At 37.1% G+C, this 22036-nt stretch overlaps 2 protein-coding genes and 1 long non-coding RNA gene across 5 annotated transcripts; all 3 read left to right on the forward strand.

Annotated features, from left to right (window-relative positions):
• Positions 1-588: 588 nt before the first annotated feature.
• Positions 589-2589, forward strand: LOC114267303 (cyclin-dependent kinases regulatory subunit 1). Its single transcript, XM_028208338.2, has 3 exons — positions 589-1549; positions 1639-1699; positions 2217-2589. The coding sequence occupies exons 1-3, from the start codon at positions 1497-1499 to the stop codon at positions 2367-2369; spliced, it is 267 nt and encodes an 88-aa protein (XP_028064139.1). The 5' UTR covers positions 589-1496; the 3' UTR covers positions 2370-2589.
• A 9949-nt stretch (positions 2590-12538) lies between these two features.
• On the forward strand, positions 12539-16094 carry LOC145806693 (uncharacterized). The gene is made up of 3 exons (XR_014350123.1): positions 12539-12773; positions 15562-15673; positions 15786-16094. It is a non-coding gene; the product is annotated as an uncharacterized LOC145806693 (long non-coding RNA).
• Positions 16095-16823: 729 nt separating this feature from the next.
• On the forward strand, positions 16824-21683 carry LOC114267304 (uncharacterized). 3 transcript variants are annotated; one of them, XM_028208340.2, is made up of 4 exons: positions 16824-17314; positions 19774-20589; positions 20699-20833; positions 20917-21683. In XM_028208340.2, exons 3-4 carry the CDS (start codon positions 20795-20797, stop codon positions 21589-21591), a joined length of 714 nt encoding a protein of 237 aa, XP_028064141.2. In that variant the 5' UTR covers positions 16824-17314; positions 19774-20589; positions 20699-20794; the 3' UTR covers positions 21592-21683. The 3 variants fall into 3 exon arrangements, with proteins under 3 accessions (XP_028064141.2, XP_082760401.1, XP_082760402.1); XM_082904275.1 differs by having other exon boundaries at positions 16831-17314; positions 19774-20562; XM_082904276.1 differs by lacking the exon at positions 19774-20589 and having other exon boundaries at positions 17177-17314.
• The last annotated feature ends 353 nt before the right edge of the window (positions 21684-22036 follow it).

The following is a 22036-nucleotide window of genomic DNA, read 5'->3' on the forward strand; positions in this document are numbered from 1 at the left end:
CCAAAACGACGTCGTTTTGGTGTCGATTTTGGTTTTTTTTTTTTTTTTTTTTTTTTTTCCCTGGTTTGCAGAAGAAGAAGAAGAAGATGGTTTGCAGAAGAAGAAGAAGAAGAAGAAGAAGAAGGGAGAAGAAGAGGAGGGAGGAGGAGGAGGAGGAGGAGGAGGAGGGAGGGAGGGAGGGAGGGGAGGGGGCCATAAAAACCGGTTTGAGGAGGAGGGGAGGCTGGGCTGCGACGGAGGCGGGGCTGCGACGGAGGAGGAAGCAGCAGCGGCGGCCGGAGCTGCGACGACGGTGGGGCGGGGCTGCGACGACGCCGACCTTCCTCTCCCTCCCTTCTCTTTCTCCTCTCCCTCTCTTTCTCTCCCTCTCCCTCTCCCGCTCGAGCCATTTCGAGCCTGGTAGCTTCGAGCTACCAGGCATTTCCGGTTAAAATTTCTTTTAGCAAGGCGTGGAATTTATTTTTAATGGATTTAATGGAGGCATGAAGAGGTTATCAAAAAGAAAAAATGGAGGCATGAAGAGAGAGGTCGCCTAAGAGGGAAGGAGAGGAGACAGAAAAAAGGGTGGTGCGGTTGGGTGGCATGTGTGATAGGGGTTGTGGTTAGTGGGCTGGTGTGATGGCCATGAAGGATTACAGCAGGTGATAACACCTGGTGAACGGTGGCGACGACAACTGAAAGAGGTTGGGTTGGATAGTATATTATGAAGAGAAACTTTATAAAATTGAAATAATGTGACCATAAATTTATTTAGAATTTTAAACCAATTATGTATATTTAACTTTATTGTAGTGGAATCAAATCATGAATAAATCTTAATCTTTAATTATAATTTTTGGATGGATTTATGAATTTTTTAATCTAAGTTTATAGCCTTGCGGTATTGCAAATTGCAATGGTTATAGGTTGAATAGTGAAAATGTGTGTTTTGTATGACTGGGTTGATATTATTATATGATTAATCGGTTTGAAAAATAAATAAAAGGGATAATTTTGATAAAAAAAAAATGACCAATTAATAAATGACAGTAGACTAACAGAATGGGATAAGTATTACGCAAATATAATATTTCGTTTGGAATGGATATTTTTAGTGATTTTTAAATTTTTTATAAAAAGACATAAAAAAGTAGAGAGAAAAGTTAACTTTTTGTATTAATTTTTGGATTTGTTAACTAATTTCCAAACAAAACCTAAATTTCAAAGGATTAGTTTGGTTTGGTATATTTTATCAGTGGTTAATGAAGAAATTTATGAAAAATAAAAAATAAAATAAAATGTAGCCGTTCAAAGCAGAGCGGGGAAAATATTCAAATTTGAAATTCAAACTATAGTAATTTCTTATTTCCATTCCATCATCATAAAGATCATATCTCATTTTCACTTTCTGTCCCATAATCTAATCTAATCTTTTCTATACAGCTTTTGCCATCTCTCTCTCTCTCTCTCTCTCTCTCTCAGGAAGGTTTCTCTGTCTCCGAATTCGAGTGCAAAGAATGGGTCAGATCCAGTACTCTGAGAAGTACTTCGACGACACCTACGAGTACAGGTATTTGATTTCATCTTCATTTCTCTGTTTCCTTTGGATTTCGATTTCGTTTCTCGGAAATGTTTGAGAATCGATTTCTTATTTTACAGGCATGTGGTTCTCCCTCCTGAAGTCGCCAAACTTCTCCCTAAGAATCGACTTCTCTCTGAAGTAAGTAATCGACTTCTTATTTGGAGAATTCTTTCTCGTTTCATATTCTTTCAACTGCGTTTGTTTGCTGAGAAAATGATGGAGTCGATAGAAAGTTTTTCAACTAGATGATGTTTCGGAAAAAATGAAATCCAATTTCGTTTTGGTTCCTATACGAATGTTACTAATCTTCTGATTATCATCAAAAAGTGCAATAAGAAGCCAAATTAATCATTTCTGTTCTGTAAAATCAATCTTAGGGTTTGCGATTTTGTTCTAGTTTTTCCCCCAATTGTCATGGAAACAACCAAAGGCGACGTCTTTTAATTTTTGTTCTCCTGTGATCTTCAGAATTTTTTGTTCTTGTGTCTAATTAAGTTGATTTCTTTGAAATGAAACTATATAATTCGAATTTGATATTCTGTGTTTGATTTGTTATCCTAATAGTTTCTATATTTTCTCTATATCCAAACATGATATTGTCTTTTTCTACTGATACTAAAATTGTACTATGATAATCTCTAATTCTGTGTGTCAGAACGAATGGCGTGCAATTGGGGTACAGCAGAGCCGGGGGTGGGTTCACTATGCAATCCATCGACCAGAGCCACACATCATGCTCTTCAGGAGGCCTCTGAACTATCAGCAGCAACAAGAGACTCAGGCTCAGCAAATCATGGTTTCTAAGTGAAATATCACTCTCATTGCCTTTCTTGTCCCTCTTAGACATTACTACATCCTCATTTCTGCTAGAAATGAACTCATAATAGGTTTTGAAGTTGGGTACTTTTGAAACTGTGTTGTTTGGGTGCTGTCTGTTATACAATTCTCTCAACTGCGGAGAATTGACGTTGGTTGTAGTGGAATTCAACACTTGGGTTTTGTTCTTAGTTACTGTTTGAAATGTTTTACTTCTGGTGCTTGTGTTTTTGTGTGGCCTACATTGCTGGCTTTGAGTTTGATTCGTTTTATTTTTTGTTCTCTTTGAAACATTCATTCCACTATTTTTCTGAATCTTTTGGGTTTTCCTTTATTTTTAGCCACAACATATTACTTGGCCAGAAAAATTGGTTTTGAAATTGGCCAAAACTTTCATCATTCCTGTTCATCGTTGAATTGATTTTCTGAGAAGTTAATGAAAACTTTTTTAAGGATTGGGGATTTTGATGTTTCATTGAATTGATATTGAACTTGTTTCTGTAATTAATTCTATATTCTATATGAAAAGAAAAATGAGTGAGACCATTAAAAGAGGAGACCTTGTTTGATTTACCTTTTTTTATGTATTCTTTCTAAAATAACTTTGATTTTTTTTTGTAAAGTAGTTTTTGAGATAAAAGTATAAAAATTTGTTTGGTTTACTTTTTTTGCAAACATGTGTTCAAAAGTAATCTTGAAAATTGGATAATCAAACACATTTTTGATAGTGTTTTTGGAAAAATCTGTTTGGTTTGATTATTCTTAAAAAAGTGTTTGTAGAGTATATTTCTAAAAAATTTCTTCCAAAATCAAACCAAACAAGGTCCTAGAGTTTTAAAAAAACAATAGAAGTGTTTGTTGTGAGATTATCAAGCAAATAAAAAAGGATGTATGTGATGAAGTTTTTGGTTCAATCAATTATGCAGTATTGGTGAACTATACGACTTAGTAGAGCTGTTGTATTCTGGAGGGGACAAGTCAAGATTTTTTCTGCTATACTGATGTGAGACTTTGCTTAACCGTAAAGGGTTTGAATCTCCTTAAAGAGAACGAATTTTCAATGCTTCAAACCTTTTAAAAGTTATTGTAATTTTTATTATTTGTTTTTTTTGATGTTTTATTTGCTATTATCACCAACAAGTGTCATTGCATATTTTTTGAATTTGGATATTCTTTATGTCAGCAAAACAATATTATCAAAACAAAAATATTGATTCTAGATATTCAATTAAAATTTTTATTAAACACTCACATGTCATATTAAAATTTTGATAAAATATTTTGTATTCGCAACATTACTCTCATAAATAAAAAAACAAAAGCATATAGCAATTGTTGATTAGACATTGATGGAGTCTATTAACATAATTCCCATTGTTAGTGTTATTAGTATAATATAGCAATAATGTAATATTAGTGTGCAATACCTAGCTGTCCTACTAATGATAATGTTTCTGCTTTCGGTGTTAGTTAGTTAGTATTCTATGTGTACCACCCTTCCTCTCTCTATAAATGAGAGTTGTAAATCACTACAATCAATCAATTGAATACATGTAATTTATTCTCTTTATATTTCTCTCTTTATACATTGAATTTAACATAGTATCAGAGCGGGTTTAGAATCTAGTATTGTCGCTTCACCGGCGGGCGGCAACCTCACCTTGGCCACCCGTCGGACCTCAACCTATTCCGTTTGTTTTTGTACACATACCTTCTTCCATAGTTGAGCTCCTCATTATCTTCAATGTCTTTATCTTGATGTCCAGCTGGTTTCAGATCTTTCTTTATAACCCGCAACATCCGAAGCAGTCCATTGTCCGTGACATCATTGCAGAAATATTTAAAAAACCTGCTCAATAGCAGAACGCATAGGAGCAGATGATTGCGGCAGCAAAGAAAGTAGTATATCCACAAGGACATCCATTAACACGGGTGTTCCATCACCATCTATTTCATCTTCTCCAGAAGAGTCGAGAAGATCAGCAAAAAAAAAAAAACTTACAGCAAATAATGAGTTCATCTCTCAGCTCAGAAAATCCCCCATTGACCATCCAAATGAAGCAGTGGCCTCCTGTGCCATTGCCCGAGTTAGCCAAGTCAGAGCCAACGCGCAGCCACGCGCCGCCCATGGCGTGAGCTCCTCAGCAGCCCTCCGTCGTCGCTCATTATGGCTTGCTGAAGCCGCTCCTGCAGTGCCGAAGCAGTGGCCTCCTGCGCCCTTTGCCCGAGTCTGCCACGTCTGCGCCTCCGTGAAGATCGCTCGGCTTTGCGCCGTGCCGCCTTCTCCACCTCAGCCTTTACGGTAGTGTCTGCCTCTCTAATGTGCGCCGCAGATGCTCTCTCTGGGCTTGAAGGAATTGTTGGATTTCGTCTCTCTAGATTCTCTCTCTCCATATACATCACCAACCCCATTTTACTTTTCTTCTCTTATTTCTTTATTTTTTCTTTTACTTCATTTACCACCACTCACCCATGTGACCCACTCTACAATAATATATCTTTTGCAAGGGCACTACCCCCAACCTGTACTCTCTTTTCCTGAAATCCCATCATCATTTTATTTTATTTTAACCCCATCATCATATTTTATCATCATCATTATGTCTCCACTACCCACATCAATTTCTATCCACCACCATTCTTTTCTTTATCACACCTATCTTTATATCTTTTATATGCAACTCCCACCAGCGCATATGCTTTCTACATTAATATATTATTATTATTATTATTATTATTATTATTATTATTATTATTATTATTATTATTATTATTATTATTATTATTATTATTGTTATTATTCAAAAAAAAAACAAAAAAATTTCAAACACCATTGCTGTTTTTCACAGATCCGTGCAGAACCACTCTTTCGTTTTTAATTTCAACTATATTCTTATTATTTATTTCTTTCTTTTTCTTTCAAATTATTTTTAACCTTTTTTTCAAATCTCATTCATACCATATAGATTTGCACACCAAACCTTACCTTATTTTATTCATCTCAGGGATCTACCCCGATCACAGTTCTCAATTCAAAAAAAAAAAAAAAAAAAATTATTACAAACACTAAACACAACAAAACCAACTCAAACAAACTACCTCCCTCACACATGAGGGATTTTTCTTTTCCCTTCTCTACTCTGCCGTTGGTCTCTTCTTCTTGCCTCCGTCCTGGGCGGCCCTTGACGGTGCTGCCTTTGTGTTTTCAATGCCGCCGAGCACGTTCACTCCCCCTGCTCCTCCACTGCAGCATATGGCGGACCTCCGAATTGGAACATAACGGTGGCCTTCCGCTTCAGCTCCTTGTTTTCCGTCTTTAGCAAACATATCTCTGCTCGCGCATCCTTATACATGCGCTGGAGCAAAGCCAGTTGGTCGTTTAACTGCTGCACCTCATTTGTCTTACTCTGAAGCCGGTGCGACAAGTTTGTGACCGCAGTCATGGTCTCCACACATGACTTCAATGTATAATGATTGGCCTCAATATTCGATTGCGCTGCCATTATTTGCTTCACAGACAGCATATGAAAGTTCAACGGAGCAAAACCAGGGGCGCTTGGTTGAGGTTCAAGAGCAACCGCACCGGTTATCTCTCTTGTGGACTCGTTGAGGTCTGGAAAGAGAGTGAGCAAACCACGGGAAGAAGAGGCCATGTTTTGGGTTGCTGAGTGTTTCAGAGAAGCAGCGATTTCAGACTAGTAATGTCAGAAAGGGTTGGTTGCAGAGTGTTTCAAAATGAAAATGTTCAGAGGTTTCAGACTAGTTTGGTTTGCACAGCCTTCACATCGGTTTATATTGACAATGACGAAGAGGACGACACAACGCTCTGTCGATCACGTGCATCGCTGTGTGTCCAGCGCTACTTTTGATGGCTCGCCGCTCGACGATTTCTGTCGGACACGACTTTTGATGAATTGGGCGCGCCTTTTGAGGGTGCGACTTTTGAGGGCTCGATATATATATATTTGGGCAGCCTATATACACAATCATACAGTGTATTCTACATCGGTCCGGCATGACCCCGTAAACTGTCCCGATATTGATTCCGGTTAGCTTCTACATCGGTCCGACATGACCTCGTAAACTGTCCCAACATTGATTTCGGTTAGCTTCTACATCGGTCCAGCATGACCTCGTAAACTGTCCCAACATTAATTCCGATTAGCTTCTACATCGGTCCGGCATGACCCCATAAACTGTCCCGACATTGATTCCGGTTAGCTTTTACAACGGTCCGGCATGATCCCGTAAACTGTCCCGACATTGATTCCGGTTAGCTTCTACAACGGTTCGACACAACCATACAGTGTCTTCACCAACGGTCTGACACGACCATACAGTGTCTCCTATCCACTTTTATTTGTCAGTTTATTTTCTTGTTTTGTTACTCCCCCTAAACTTAAGTTGGTTACTAGCCTATCCTCCTTGAGTTTGAGGGGGACTGCTAGTGTTATTAGTATAAAATAGCAATATAACAATAATGTAATATTAGTGTGCAATATCTAGCTGTCCAGCTGTCGCACTAATGATAATGTTTCTGCTTTCGGTGTTAGTTAGTTAGTATCCTATGTGTACCACCTTTCCTCTCTCTATAAATGAGAGTGTTGTAAATCACTACATTCAATCAATTGAATACATGCAATTTATTCTTTCTATATTTCTCTCTTTATACATTGAATTTAACACCCATTACGTGGAAAGTTTATTTAACTTTTATTTTTTATGTTTGGCTTATCAACTCAGTGATTCAAGCACTCACCTTTATATTGTTCTTGATTTTATGCCGAAATCCAAATTACAAAAAGCCAATTCAAAGCAAAAAAGAAGCATTAGAGCATCAACATCTCTATTGGTAATTCACTTTTGGCGTTAATACTAGAAAGTTGAACTCCAAAAAATGATTAGACTCTTTGCAATACTGCTTATCTCTCCCACCTTCATTCTTACTGAGAGGGTAATTTTAGTGAAAATTGGGCCGAGCTATGAGATGGACTTTATGGCCCAAAGTACGAAGGACTGGGTAAAAAGGCCGAAAAGTTACTCCGGCCCAAGAGAGATAAAGTTACTCCGGCCCAAGAATTGTAAAGTTACTCCGGTCCGGAAGCAACTTGGAGTTAGGCCGGTCTCAGAGGTAGTCCGGTCATGATGTATTGAGGTTAGAACGGTCAAAACCTTGCTACTCGGTAGCTCGGTCTAAACACACCATGGGTTGAACAAGAGAGAACCGAGATAAGGAGGAGTGAAAGCAAAAACCGAGCTAAGGATAGTTCGGCCTACTCTGTGGCTCGGCATAGCCAGTTTTATTTCGGTCATATGGTAGTTCGGCCATGGTAAAAACCATCTCACTTGGTTTAAGCAGTGAGGGGGGTGTTGAAGGATAAGCATTATCTTTCAGGAGTATGAATCCTAGGAGGACTCTACATGGAGGAATAAAAGTCCTACTAGGATTGTGCCACTAGAAACTTATAAAAGCTCACAAACATCACCTTGGAGGAGGTAACACACAACTCTGCTTTCTGAATACACAGAGCTTTGTCTATTTGTCAAGTTTGCTGACTTAGGCATCGGAGGGGTTTCCGGCACACACCCGCCGGCTAGCTCACGTTTGTGTTTTCAGGTGACAAAGCCACGTCGTACAGAGGAGCACAGACTTAGTCAATAGGATTATACGAGAAGGTATATTTCTTTCCCGTACACTTACCATCTTAAAAGCTCATGTCATTTATTCTTTACAATTTGTAAACCCAAGCATGATCTCTCACATTAAGCTAATTTCCCTTACTAAGGTTTTGGCAAAATTTTATTCCCATTCTAGGTTGGATTGCTATATTTTTTTTTTTCCTATTATAGGGTAAATTGGCTTTTCTAAAATTATTTTTTGGAAAACGGTTTTTCAAAAGCCACTTTTTACCTACAAAATTGATTAAAATAATAATAAAAATTTATCATAGAAACCAGCTTTGAAAAATTGTTTTTGATTTAACTTAACCAATTAAAACCGGTTTTTCTAAATACGTTTTTATGCCAAAGCAAAAAGGTTAATTTTATTTTCAACATAAATATTTCTTTTAGCAAAAATATTTTTTATACAAAAATCGGCTTTTCGAAAACCGTTTTTTGAGGATGTCTTTATAAAGACCGTTTTGCAAAATGCGTCCGGATCCTCTAGAGTGATTCTTTGAAGTGATCCTCTAGAGTGATTCTTTATGGCACGACACGTGTCCCATTAATGGAACTAATGGCTGAGATGATGCTTCTCCAAAACGACGTTGTTTTGGTGGCCAAAAAAAAAAAAAAAAAGAACTTTTTTTTTTGCAGAGTCTGGAAATTGAGAGGGAGGAGGAGGAGAGAGAGCTAAGGAAGAAGAAGGAAGCCGTCACCGCCCCACCGGCCGCCGCGGATTCATATTGGCTACAACTCCTATCTTGATTTTGTGGCTTTGGTGTTTTTTGTTTGTCCTCACAGAGAATCATCTCCAAATTTTTCATGTTCAAAGAGGTTTACACTTCAGATTTGATCTAGGTTTTCTTTCTTGAATCCAAAAAAATGCTTGTTCGAGTCAAATTTAACAGAGTTTTGCTTTGATTTGCTTTCTATGGCATAGATTACTGGTGAAATAGTAGAAGAGAGTTGTAGATCAGTGTTGATTTTCATTAATTGTATATGGATTTCAATTTCAATCCTATCTCATTTTTCAATTATTTTATTTTTTGGGTGAATAAATTTGTCATTTTCTATTTTTTCATTGTTGTTTGTTTTTTTGCTGTGTTGGGTTAATGGATTTGATCTCTCAGGAAGCTCATTGCCATGGACGACATCATCTGCAAATGGCAGATGTGATAAACAACTATCACAAGAAACCATATCCACTTAATTTGTTCGTTGATGAGCAAGAAAAAAACCATTATCAAGCTGTTCAATAAATTGTATAAAAAAAATTAAAATGTAATCGATGAGAAGACTAGTATTACAAAATGTTACAGGCATATTGTACAATCTTAATTACATCAAGAACTAGTTTCTAATGCATCTTGATTTGTACACACAGAGAGAGAGAGAGAGAGAGAGTCCAATGTTCAGCAACAAATAGAAGAGAACTTTTTGCTTCTCATGCTTGATAATATGTTAGAATGAGCCAGTGATGGCAATCTTTCAGTGATGGGGGGTGGAAAACAAGAGTCTTGGGGGAACCCATTGCTCCATCTAGACTCCAAGAACACCAGAAACAGACAGAGAAGCCCAGTCACTAAGATTGCAAAAGATAGATACAACTCTGTGGAGAAACTAGGCACCACCACCATTCTTTTAGCTTTAAACTGTGATCCACAACGGCGGCGGAGGGGCGTCGAGTGGCAGCGTTGTCTCTCACTTCTTCTTCTTCTTCTCTATTTTTCTATATCTGCTGCGTGTATAGGAAGTTGAAATCTGAAATTTTTTATTAAATTTTTTTTTTCAAATTACTTTCCAAAACGACGTCGTTTTGGAGAGGCTGAATCCCAACAATTAATTCTATTAATGGGACACGTGTCACGCTATAAATAATCACTCTAGAGGATCACTTCACAGGATCCGGACGCTTGTAAAATGATCAGCTAAGGCAAAATGGAACATAAAAAAGGAAGATGCAGTACAGATGGTTATCAATAACCTGCATGGGCCCATCAAGGAAGCGATGGTGCTAGGAGATTGCCAAACATTCCCTCAACTGTTTGAACGAGTTGCCCGCATGCAGAGGAGTTTAAAAGACTGGTCTATCACTTTCCTCAGGAACAATTATAATGAGGGAGAAGGCAAGCCGAAGAATACCCTAAGGCCCCGTTTGTTTTGGGCTATAAGGAGGGTATTGGGACTAGTAATACCAAGGTATTACTAAAGTCCCTGTTTGTTTGCAAAGAAAACCTTGGGACTATTAGTCCCTTGGTATTGCTAATACCCTTGAAGGGGGATTAGTAAGGAGGATGTAGAGATGGTATTAGAAAATAGTGAGGGGATTAGAATTTTTTTTTATTTTTTATATATTGGGAATTTTTTTAAATATAATGTTTAATTTTTTATATTTTTTTATTTATTTTATTATTTTATATAAAAATAATTTAATAATTCTTCACTATTAATCCCCTCACTATCAATCCCCTCACTATTAATCCCCTTACTATCAATCCCCTCACTAACAATCCCCTCACTATTAATCCCCTCACTATCAATCCCCTCCATTCTATCTCCCAAAACAAACGGGGCCTAAGAACCCAGCAGCCAACTCAAGAGGTTACCATTAGTCCGAATCAAATTAATGCGGTTCAAGCACAGCAGAATGCATAGAGACAACACAGCACCCGAAATCAGCAAGCCATCCAGGGGGCTGGGGCCGTCCCTTAACCCACTCAAACCCCTCCTACCCAATCGCAATCGCAAAACCCAGCGCAAGCTCCGCCCAAACCCGCTTATAACAACGCTGCGCCCCCGGCCAATTATGATCCTATGAAACTTGTTTTTTACTTTAATTTTTTCCCCACGTTTGTTTTGGGTTTCAAGCGACTCACTTTTTTTGCTCTGACACTCCAACACTAGACACGTACTCCATCACCACTTCACTTCACTTCACCAGAAAATGAAGACGACGAAGACACAATACGGAAAAGAGACCACTACAATCAACTGCTGCTATCCTATCTCTCTCTCACACCATAGTTGTCCTCGTCTTCACAGTGGTTGCCGTCTCGCGGTGGTCTCTTCTCTGATTTGTGTTTGTTGTGTCAATCTGTGATGAAGGTCACACTTGAAACCTTAAGGGGGGAAAAAAAAAATTGATGTAAGCGGTTTTATAAAATGGTTTTTCTAAAATCATTTTATAAAACTATTTTCAGAAAATTATTTTTTGCATAAAAAATATTTTTGCTAAAAAAATACTTATGTTGAAAATAAACTTAAAAAAAAATAGTATAAAATATATTTAGAAAAATCTGTTTTAATTAATTAAGTTTTAAAGATGACTTAATTAAAATCAACTTTTCAAAAGGTGATTTCTGTGTTAAATTTTTATTATAAAGTTAAAAACGACTTCTGAAAAATCGATTTGTAGGAAACGATTTTAGAAAAGCCAATTTACCTTATAATGTTAAAAAAGATAAAAGTGCAATTCAGAATAAAGTTTTGGCAGTGCCGACGAATTTGGCCCTCACATTATTACTTTCTAAATTAAACTTCTTATGGGTTTTGATTCCCTAAAATTATTTGTATGCCTAATTCCAAATTAAAATTAATCGATGCGTTGAATTTTAATTTTGGCTAATTCTAAAAAAAAAATAAAAAATATAAATATAAATTAATTTTTTTAATTTTTTTTAATAGCAAAATTGAGGAATTATTTGAAAAGTGTTAGATTAATATTTTTTTTCACATTTTACAAAAAAAATATAAAATGTGAGACGGGATTAAAATGATGTGGTAAGACCATCTCCAGCGGTTCACCAAACTTGATATCAAATTTAAATTTTGAATAAAAAGTTACTGTTTGGTACTCCAACGGTTGCACCAAATCGATATCAAAATGAGATTTCACCAAACGATTTATCAAACTGAGGACAGGCTTCGCATTTCACCGAAACACTGTACATGACCGTTGGGGGAGACGAATCGGTCGATCAGCCGGTTGTCCATGAAAAAGTTCAAATAGTTCAACATTTCTAGTTCAAACAATTCAAAAAAAAAAAAAAATTTTGGGCTTACCGGTCGACCAGCCGGTCGACCAACCGGTTGTCCCGGAAAGAGTTCAAACAGTTCAATATTTCTGGTTCAAACAATTCAAAAAAAAAAAAAAAAAATTCCGCTCACCGATCGACCGGCTGGCCGGTCGACCAACCGGTTGTCTCGAGACAGATTTGGTGAAAGGTGAACCGTTGGAGCATCTGGTACCAAATTGAAAAAATGGTGATTTTTTTACTCAGATTTGATGAAAAGTTTGATGAACCGTTGGAGATACTCTAAAGAAATAATGTGATTTAAATAAAAGACGACGTGACTTAAATAAAATAATTGTAATTCAAATAAAATAATATACTATTTTAATACATGTCAACAAACTCTGATTCTCAAAAAAAGACACCGTGTCAACAATTTAATCAAACAAAAAAAGAAGAAGCATCAGACGGCTCTTACCTCATTGATTGTGTATATAGTACAAACACTCCATCCCATCTATGCGTACGTGAGAAAAAAACCTCCGGCGAATCACACCGGATAATTTCTCTTCCATACACCACCCAATCCAACCCAAAGCCCTTGGAGTTGGAATCAAAGACGAAGCAAAGTGACTTGTAATCTGCTCTGTGCAATTCCTTTCCTAGAATACAATTGGTGTCAGTTTTGGGTTTTCACTTCACATCTCATTTGATTTCAGGTAACCCAGAATTCCTAATTCCATTCTAGTGTCGTTCATTTCTTGAATTCTGTATAACGATATCTATTGAGTTTACACACGTGTATGTATTTGTGAAATTGTGTGGTTCGAGTTAGGGTTAATTTTTGTTCCATCTTCAATGTGTAAATGCCAATGTTTCCAATTCAATTTGGGTCAGTTATGTGTGTTTGTGTGTGGATTTCTCTATTGAATATATTCTGTTTGGAGAATTCTCTTAGCTAGTTGGTGTCCTAGTGTCCATCTGAATTATGAGAATTGGGGGGTACCTATACAATTTTGATGATTGTGTCCACTGTCTTTGGGCCGTGTCAAGTTCATTTTAGTTGTGTGTCAAGTAGGGGACTATGAAATACCAATGCAAGTTGAAAATAATCTTGGCTTCCCTGAAAACATCAATTGTTTAGATTCATATATCACTATATTGCTCAATGCGTGTACTATTAATAATATGTAACAAGTTCCCATGAGACCCCTTCATTTTCAAGAATGTTTCATCGCTTAATCCTTGTTTTCCTTTTCCCCTCTTGGAATTTGCTATTATTAAAGTATCTTTTGCTCTAGTGTACATCTCAGCTGTTTTCATTCTTTGTAGCTATTGATAGAGTTTATTTGATTTGCTGCTTCCCATATATTGTTTTTGTTGATAGGACGAAATGGCCTTGTTTCCCCATTAAAATACGTTCTTGTGATGTTTACTTCAACCAAGATAGCCAGTGGTTCTACCCTGAAGAACATTAACTGATTGACTTTGTACTCACTGCTATGTGAATCCACTACATTATATCCAAGACACTGCTATGTGAATCCATCCCATTTTATCCAAGATCCACTTATGCTTCTTCAGTTCCTTTTGTATCTTGATAGTCTCACTTGTAATATAAGAAGAATTGTGGTCAAAATAACTATCAGCATATAGTTTATGCACAACTTCTTTCCCTATAAAATGGTGTGCTAGGTTGTCCATATTTGTTTGACTGAAAATTATAGACTAATTGAAATTTCGGCCGTTGGCTACCAATGGACATTAACTGATGACATAGAATAACTCTGTTCTGTTAATTCTTTAGTTTTCAACTTCCAGTTATCTTGTTTTCTTTGTGCCCATTGGTATCTTGATGATATCATTTAGTTTAAAAGAATATTGCGGTGAAGCTAACATGTCAGGTATGACAGCCCCTACAATGCAACTTCTTTCTTGTTGTATAGTCCACAATAAGATGGCAAGGTGGATTGCTCTATTTGTTTGACCCAAGGAGTTGGGATCAGTTGAATGATTGGCTTTGGCCACCAATTGGTACAATTTCAGTTTTAGTTGATGCAATGCGGTTATGCCTATCATATTCACAACCATGTGATAATAGTTGTATCATTTGTTGACTTAATTTCCTTCTCAATTTCATTATCAATGCACATGTCATTTTAGTTTAGAAAAACTCCCCATACCCTTTTCTGCAATTTTCTAGGGTTCTAAGTCAGTGAGGCTCATTTTTTGCTTTGTACATAAACAAATAAAAGAAAACTTGAATTTTTATTTGTAGTAAAATGTACCCATTATGAACAAGAACTTTTGCACTTTGTTTGTTGTCATATTGTCTGAAAAATAGGAGGTGGTGAAGGATTGCCCAGCATCTGTCCTGGAAAGCAACATCAATGGAGAGTCATTTTCCATTGTTTTAAAGGATTTACAAAAGTTGTCACTACAAAATTTATTATTCTTTTATTACTCCTAAAGCAATTCTGGTAGAGTTTTCTTAGAAGTATTTCCCCCATCTTTTCCCGAACACTGAAGGATTCCTCCTCTAATAGTGAGATCTGGTTGGAATTTACCAAACACATGGAAGTCTCTCTGACAACCTACTAAATTTTTCATTAATTCGGTAGGGACTGTCGAGTATTTGATGTCGTCTATGACGTTGTAGATGGCGTCTTGATCGTAGTCCTTGAAGCTTATTCTACCGGAGAAGTAATTGTGTCGTCCGAGACTTCTGGCCCAGGCGGTTTTTCCTATTCTTGAGGGTCCTTCGAAGTAAAGGGAGATTAGGCAGATGGGCCGTTGTTCTGGGTTCTATTATCAGAGGAGGAGGAGAGTTCTTCGTCAGTATATAAATTGTTGATATTATTTTTGTGCACATTTTTTTTTTTTGGTTCAATTGTTTCATTATTAAGTTTGGACATGTTTTTGCAATCCTACTAAAACCCAACTCAACAAGGTTATGTCGTGGTGTCACTGATATACCTGACTCTTATAATTTGTGGCCTGAACTGTTGTTGATTCATGTGTGCATGTGTATGTGTTCAATTTGTTTATTTGATAATATTTACTCTGGTAGTGATAGTCTTAGATTGATTATGGTGTTTAACATTGGCTTTGGACATGTAAACTGGTGTAAATGAGTTGCTGGTTTAACAAGCTTCCATCACATTGCACTTGATCTAAAGCCTCGCGCTTTTTGTTTCTACTTGTTGCACAAAGAACTCTGGCTTGGGATTGACTTTTGTTGTTTATGTTTTACACACTGCTTAGAAAATGGAAAATGAGTGACTGATTCAGGAATAACATTGCAATACACGCACTGGATTTCGCTGGTGTGTGCCTCAGTACCAAAAAGAAGTTGAAATTGTATATCAATTTGACATTCCTAGCTCCAAGCTTGTAACATTTTTATCATTAGCAAATGTGGTAACTAAAACCCCTAAGCTAACCAGTGTCAACATACATGATTGGATGTTATTTGAAACTAATTAATCTTGTTTCCCTGCTTCGCAGTTTGTTGCTGGCTTGCTCCAGCAATCTTGATGTCGCGAACTCGCAATGCCATTGTTGCTACCGGCTTAGTAGCTTTTGCAGCCGGAGGCTTAGCATTTCCCTTCTACATGGCGTAAGTAAACCTGGATTTTGGTAATAATATCAATAATGTAAATGTTAATGTGTGTATATATATATATTATTGCTTTAAACTGAATTAGAACATAATAGTTGGTTACTCCCAGGTCCAAGTCATCAAGGGCGAAGCCTGTGATTGACTCATCAAAGGCACTGCCACCTCAGGCAACTTTCCGAGGGCCTTACATCAACACTGGTTCACATGATATTGGACCTGATCAGCAAACTTACCATAAGAAATAGTAGTTATTTTTTGAAGACAGCCTTTTTTTTTTTTTTTTTGGCCAAATAAATTGAAGCTTGTTTTTGTGAATTTTATATGCATTGAAAGAAATATTGGGTCCATGCTACTTTCTGCTGCTGGTAAATTTGTAGGTGAATTATGAGAATGAATGCAATGACTGATCTAAGGGCCAGATGCTTTGTTTTATTTTTGGATTAATTTGATGTGAAGATGGACAAAATAACTTGGAAGAAGGAAATGTTGAGCGACTCATGAGAGGACAGACAAAATTTAATTTGTTTATTTTTTTAACAAGTTTTAATTGGATTAATTATAAGTCAAAGTTTTTTTGTAAGTTTGGAAAATTGATGAATTCTAATACATTTTCATGTAATAATGAGAGCTTTTCGAATGAATTTTTAACCGGACAAAGATAAGTTAAATTTTGTTGTCTTTTTATCCAAAGATGAGTGAAATTTAAATAATTTAATTTGTTGTTCGAGCAAGTTTTTTTACGATCCATGATTCAAGAATTTTTACTTACAAGGGAGCCAAACTCCCAGGTCCAAGTTTTATACTTTTTTTTTTTTTTATTTCATTTCAACTTAGAATTCCGCTATGTTTCTTGAAAAATGGAGCTCCAATGGCCCGAATGTGTTGGCAAGACTTCCTCTTGTCTTCTGTCTAGTTGTCCACACCTATGTGAAACTACGCATTTGATTTCCAAAAAAAAGAAGAGAGAGTAGAGAGAGAGGACAACAAAACTATTATGGACAACCTAACAAAATTGGCCGACCTATGTGCCGTTGCTGACCATCAGCTTGGGTGCTGCTGCTGACCATCGACCTGGGTTACCACGAATTAAGGGTGTAACTCGAGCGGGTTCGATCGGGTTGGAAGGTTGTCCAAGTTCGATCGGGTTGTTTCTCACTCCATTTTTGGTTGTAGGTTTAGGTAGGCAATTGAAAGACTGCGATAGCATTTTCCAGTGTTTCGGATTCCACCAAGAAGAATAATTGAGTGCAAGAGAACATTTGGCTAGCTTCTTTTTCTTTTTCTTTTGAGGTGGGGCAGTTGGGAACTTGTGGTTTCTAATCGCTATTGAGCAAAGTTGTACAAGATAATCTTAATTTGATATGCTACTTTGTTTTGCATTTCTCATCTTGAAATCGAATTTGGGTATTCACCGACGATGATGACGACGACGGCGAAGACCATCGACCTGGGTTTTACTGACAGCCGTCGTTGACCACCAACCTGGGTAGACCACCACCATCCACCTCTCTTCGAAATCTCCACCGCCGACAATGTTGCGCACTTGTATATGGACAATGTGATTGTGCTTGCACTCCGAAGTTTTATTCTCACTCTTGCTTTGAGCATTACAGCATTCATACGAGATTGGCTTTGAATGTAAGTTCTTCTTCTGCTTAATAGGATGTCGATTCTGTTTTTTTGCTTTTTGTGTTTGTGCTCTGATTTCTAGTTTGAATCTTTCTGATAATGATTCATTTTGATTCATCGTTCTATTAATTCAATTGCAAAAGGCTAAATTGTAAGTGTTTGTTGAAAATCCACAATAGAATAAAAAAATAGCTTGTATGATTTTTGTGGAAAATGGGTTGGTTGTTTGCAAATACTAGTGCTTATTCTACAAATTGCTTCAGGTTCTGATTGGAATTCTTAATGTAGGATTGTCCATTTGAAACATTTGCACCTCTGCTACTGTCTAGTAACTTCAACTTCAAATCCTTTCATGTTAGCATTAAAAATTACACAAATTTGATGAAAGAGATTTAATATATATATATATACATGTTTCATAGTTGTCCTGAGGATCTTGAAGAGATGAAGACACATGCTTTTGAGTCTTAAGAAAGGGAGAGATAGAGAGGAGAGACAAAAGACATTGTGTGTGAGTCAAAAAAAGAGACGCCTTGGCAAAATATTCGAGCCATTTGAGGCCCTGTTTGTTTTCAGAGGTAGAATAAAGGGAATTGATAGTGAGAGGATTAATAGTGAAGGAATTGTTAGTGAGGGGATTAAGTAAAATTGTGTTTGTTTTGATGATAGTTGTTAGTGTGGAGATTGTTAAATTATTTTTATACAAAATAAATATAAAATAATAAAACAAACAAAAAAAATACAAAAACATTAAACATTAGGGTGATGCACCAATAAATCCCAAAATACCAACTTATACACTGTTTAGTCCCAAATGTTTTCTTGTGAACCGAACAGTCCCATTATATGGAAAATGACCATTCAGGGCATAAACATTGTGGTCGTCAGTGGTGAGACTAATGGGCAATCTTGGTAATTTAATAATGTGAAAATACGAAAATAGGGCAGCAGTTTCGTATGCTGTTACATTAGTTGTTTCTTATTCCGTGGTGAAGAGGTTCGTTTGGAAGGAAAGATTTGGGGTTTTCAGAAGGAAATTTACATCTGAAATCGGATGGCGAATCTGTTTGGGGGAAGGTAACGCTACATTATGGAAACCCTAATTGGTATTAATTTGTTGACGTTGTGGTGTTGACGATTAGTGGGAAGACATTGCGATTGAAGCGTGAAAGGCCTCGTATACTTCGATATCCGACTTCGTTTGCGATAAGGATTGGAAGACGGTGTTACGTGAGGGGACGTCTGAGAATGACAAAAAGGAGTGGAGGTATGTTGTTTTTGACAGTTTTGTTTTGTTATTTTTGAAGTTGTTTTGTTTGATACGGAGAAGATTCTTGTTGGGTTGTAATGTTGTTGTTGTTGTTTTGTTTTTTGAGGGAAATTGTGGCTGTGGCCAGTGTTTAAGTTCGATGTTTATGTTTGGAATTGGTTGTGGGTGTGTCTTTGTGGGATATTATTTTGGGTTTGATGACGGTGTTGAGTAGGATGTTGGGGATGCTGTTATAGTGGGTGGACAATGTCTCTGTTTCAATGATGTGGGTGATTATTGCAGTGTCACAATGTTGATTGTTGGGTACTATGTTGGGTAAGATATTTCATGTCTTCGTTTTTTGTGATGTTCTGTGTCGCGACAATGTGACGTTGTGTAAGGTTAATGTGTTAATTAGGTTTTGCTGATGTTGTTGGTTACGTTGGGTAGGTAATGTTAGTAATGCTATTGTTTTTATTAATGTGTCCATGATGTTGTTGGTTATTACATTGGCATAGTGTAGTTTGATAATATTTCATGTCTTCGTTTTTTGTGATGTTCTGTGTCGCGACAATGTGACGTTGTGTAAGGTTAATGTGTTAATTAGGTTTTGCTGATGTTGTTGGTTACGTTGGGTAGGTAATGTTAGTAATGCTATTGTTTTTATTAATGTGTCCATGATGTTGTTGGTTATTACATTGGCATAGTGTAGTTTGATAATGTTTTAGTGATGTTTTACTGATGTCTTTGATTGTATTGGGTGTACAATGTTGATGTCTCTGTTTTCATGATGTTGTTCATTAAGGCAATGTTATATTGTAGTATGTGCGTGTTTTTTTTGAAATTCTGGGATGTTCAGCACGATGTTTAATTTCTATGGTTTTGTGATGTTATTTGTCGTAGCAATATGATTTTGTAATAAATTAAGGTTGTAATTATGTTTTGGAGATGTTGTTGGGTAGATTGGGTAAACAATGTTTATGTCTACGTTTTGATGATGTTGGTAATGACGGCAGTGGCACATTGTCGAGTCGACGTGTTTTGTAACGTTGGGTTGTTGGGTATGGGGTTGTTTATGTTGTTATGTTTGGTGGACAATGTTAATGTGTATGTCTGCTTGTTGTTATTGCTTATGTGAAGTTATCAGTGTGGACTGTACGTGTTATGTTCTGCAACTCTGGGGTGTTTACGTTCTCAGTGCTGTTTGCTATTTGTGCAGGGGTGATTTTGAGGCAATCACCACGGAAAAAATGTGGTGGTGTGGCACGTGACGTGGGTGATTCTTGATTTCATGTCAGAACCGATTGTTGTGAAAAGACAGGGAAAGATACCATTCAAGGGGAAAAAACAGAATGTCCATGGTATGAAGGAAATAGTAGTTGACACTACGCGCCTGGCATATCGTTCTAATATAAACGAGGTTATCAAAACCGTGCTAGAAATAAATTTGACAGCAGCCCATGAATGACAACTACGAAGAACACCATTTTGGACAATGATTAATTCCATCTGCAAACACAACTTGTCGCCAAATGCGTATAAAAAATGCGATGAGACAGTGTTCCAAATACTGCAGACATACAATCCTGAGGATGAAAAATTCTACATTGGGGGGAAAGGCGTTCCATTGTGTCGAAGCGATATCCGATTCATTTTTGGCATTCAGTGCGGCGTGGAGCAGCTTGATTTAGCTCATGGGTCGAGACCACCGTCTGATTTTATTCAGCGTCGCTGCGATATTGTGGAGAGGATATCGTGCAAAAAAATTAAAGAACTGTTAGATGATGCAGTACAGGGAAATAGTGTTAATGACGAGGAAGATGTCGCGAAGCTGCTGTCGTTATATATATGTGCGAAATTGTTTTTTACAACGACTGGAGAGTCTATCGGGTGGGCATTCGTCCGAGTTATTGACAAACTAAGTACGATACAGTTGTATGATTGGGCTACTGCAGTACGTGGCGCGCTAATTGCATCACTGAACGAGTATCATGATCGGCCGGAAAGGGTAACCGGATGTGTTGTCGTTTTACTCGTAAATTAATGTTTTATTTTCGTAATATACTATTTTCTTAGCGACTGACTTGTTTGTATTAGTTTGTTAGCATGTCATGTTAATGAATGTAGTTGCAAATGTACTGCAGTTTTTCATTTGTGAACACACCAACCTTATGGAGCCGGAATGACAGAGTGTGCTGCCACGGTTTTGCAGATGGAACATTGCAAATTTGACGACCAAAATGAAAGGGGTCGACTTGAGTAGCAAAAGACAATTTGAGGTATGACATGGGTGGATGAGTTGTATGGTTTTTGTGGATGGTACGTGTTGGAGTCGTTAACAATTTTGTAACGTATTTGGCAGGTAAGGTGTGGTAAACTAGAGGGGGCAATTCTTGAACGGTACAAAGTTGGTACGACATTGGTTAGTGGTGAATGTATGGGGTCAGAAACCAAAGTGCTCGACGTACAGCCAGTGTTGGTGCATGTCGGTGTGCCATGTAAAGATGTTGGTGCTGATGTTGTAGAGGCAAGTTTGAACTGTTGGCAAGTGGACTCATTTGCAGGGGTCGATGTTGAGAAAGCCAGAATGACGCACGAGGCAGACACAAACGATGGAGGCAGCAAGTGTGTTACGAAGCGTGGATTTGGCGCGGTTGTAGGAGGTGAAGGGTGGCCAGTATTGTTCCCAAATCTGCTGGATTTGTCAAGCACGCAACCAGCTAAGGATGCAGATACAGAAGCAAGCAGTAGTAGTAGTAAAATGAGTGTAGTGCATGACAGAGTAGCGGAGTTGGAGGAAGAATTGAGGCAGAAATCGGAACGTGTGCGTGAACTTGAATGTAAGGTTACGAGCATGGAACGCGCACTTGGTTCACAAGGTGCAAATTTGTGTATGGGGTTCGAAACTGTTATCAGTTTGAAGGATGCTGAAATTGCACGTTTGAATGCCCTAGTGTCGGAGATGAAAACGACAGTAGCACAGTTGGAGGACCAAGTTGATGAATACAAGGCGCACGAGGTACAGGGCCGGCCCTGAGTTCGTCAGGGCCTAAGGCGAATTTCGGAAATGGGGGCCCTTTTATATTGAAAAAAAATTCATGAATAAAACGATAAGTTACAATTTTTTTATTTGTTTGTAACCATAAAAAATTTTACTTACACATATAATCATTAAAATTATAAATAAAAAAATTTAATAAAACAAAATTAGAACAAAAAAATTAAGAAAAAATTATTTAATTAAAATTGATAAAGACCTAGGTAAAAAAATTTGAGCAAAATTATTTATTCCACTAAAATCTAATAGATAAAAGAGGTAAAAATAAAAAATAAAACAAATAGGGCCCATATATTGTATGTATTATTTTTCTTGAGCCCAAACACTTTTTTTTTAATATATATTTTCATTTTAATAAAAATGGACTAAACTACAGTTATAAATAAATATGGAGTAAATCATACATAGACCCAAAAAAATATTT

This window comes from Camellia sinensis, chromosome 14, assembly GCF_055761805.1.
Source record: "Camellia sinensis isolate YWXY chromosome 14, ASM5576180v1, whole genome shotgun sequence".
Classification (NCBI taxonomy): Eukaryota; Viridiplantae; Streptophyta; class Magnoliopsida; order Ericales; family Theaceae; genus Camellia; species Camellia sinensis.

What these genes read in the sequence shown, in the direction of transcription:
- LOC114267303 (XM_028208338.2), top strand. Translation starts at nt 1,497, where the DNA reads ATGGGTCAGATCCAGTACTCTGAGAAGTACTTCGACGACACCTACGAG. An exon ending in GACGACACCTACGAGTACAG is followed by an intron (nt 1,550 to 1,638) that starts GTATTTGATTTC and finishes CTTATTTTACAG; the next exon opens with GCATGTGGTTCTCCCTCCTG. An exon ending in AGAATCGACTTCTCTCTGAA is followed by an intron (nt 1,700 to 2,216) that starts GTAAGTAATCGA and finishes TCTGTGTGTCAG; the next exon opens with AACGAATGGCGTGCAATTGG.
- LOC114267304 (XM_028208340.2), top strand. Translation starts at nt 20,795, where the DNA reads ATGAAAGGGGTCGACTTGAGTAGCAAAAGACAATTTGAG. An exon ending in GTAGCAAAAGACAATTTGAG is followed by an intron (nt 20,834 to 20,916) that starts GTATGACATGGG and finishes CGTATTTGGCAG; the next exon opens with GTAAGGTGTGGTAAACTAGA.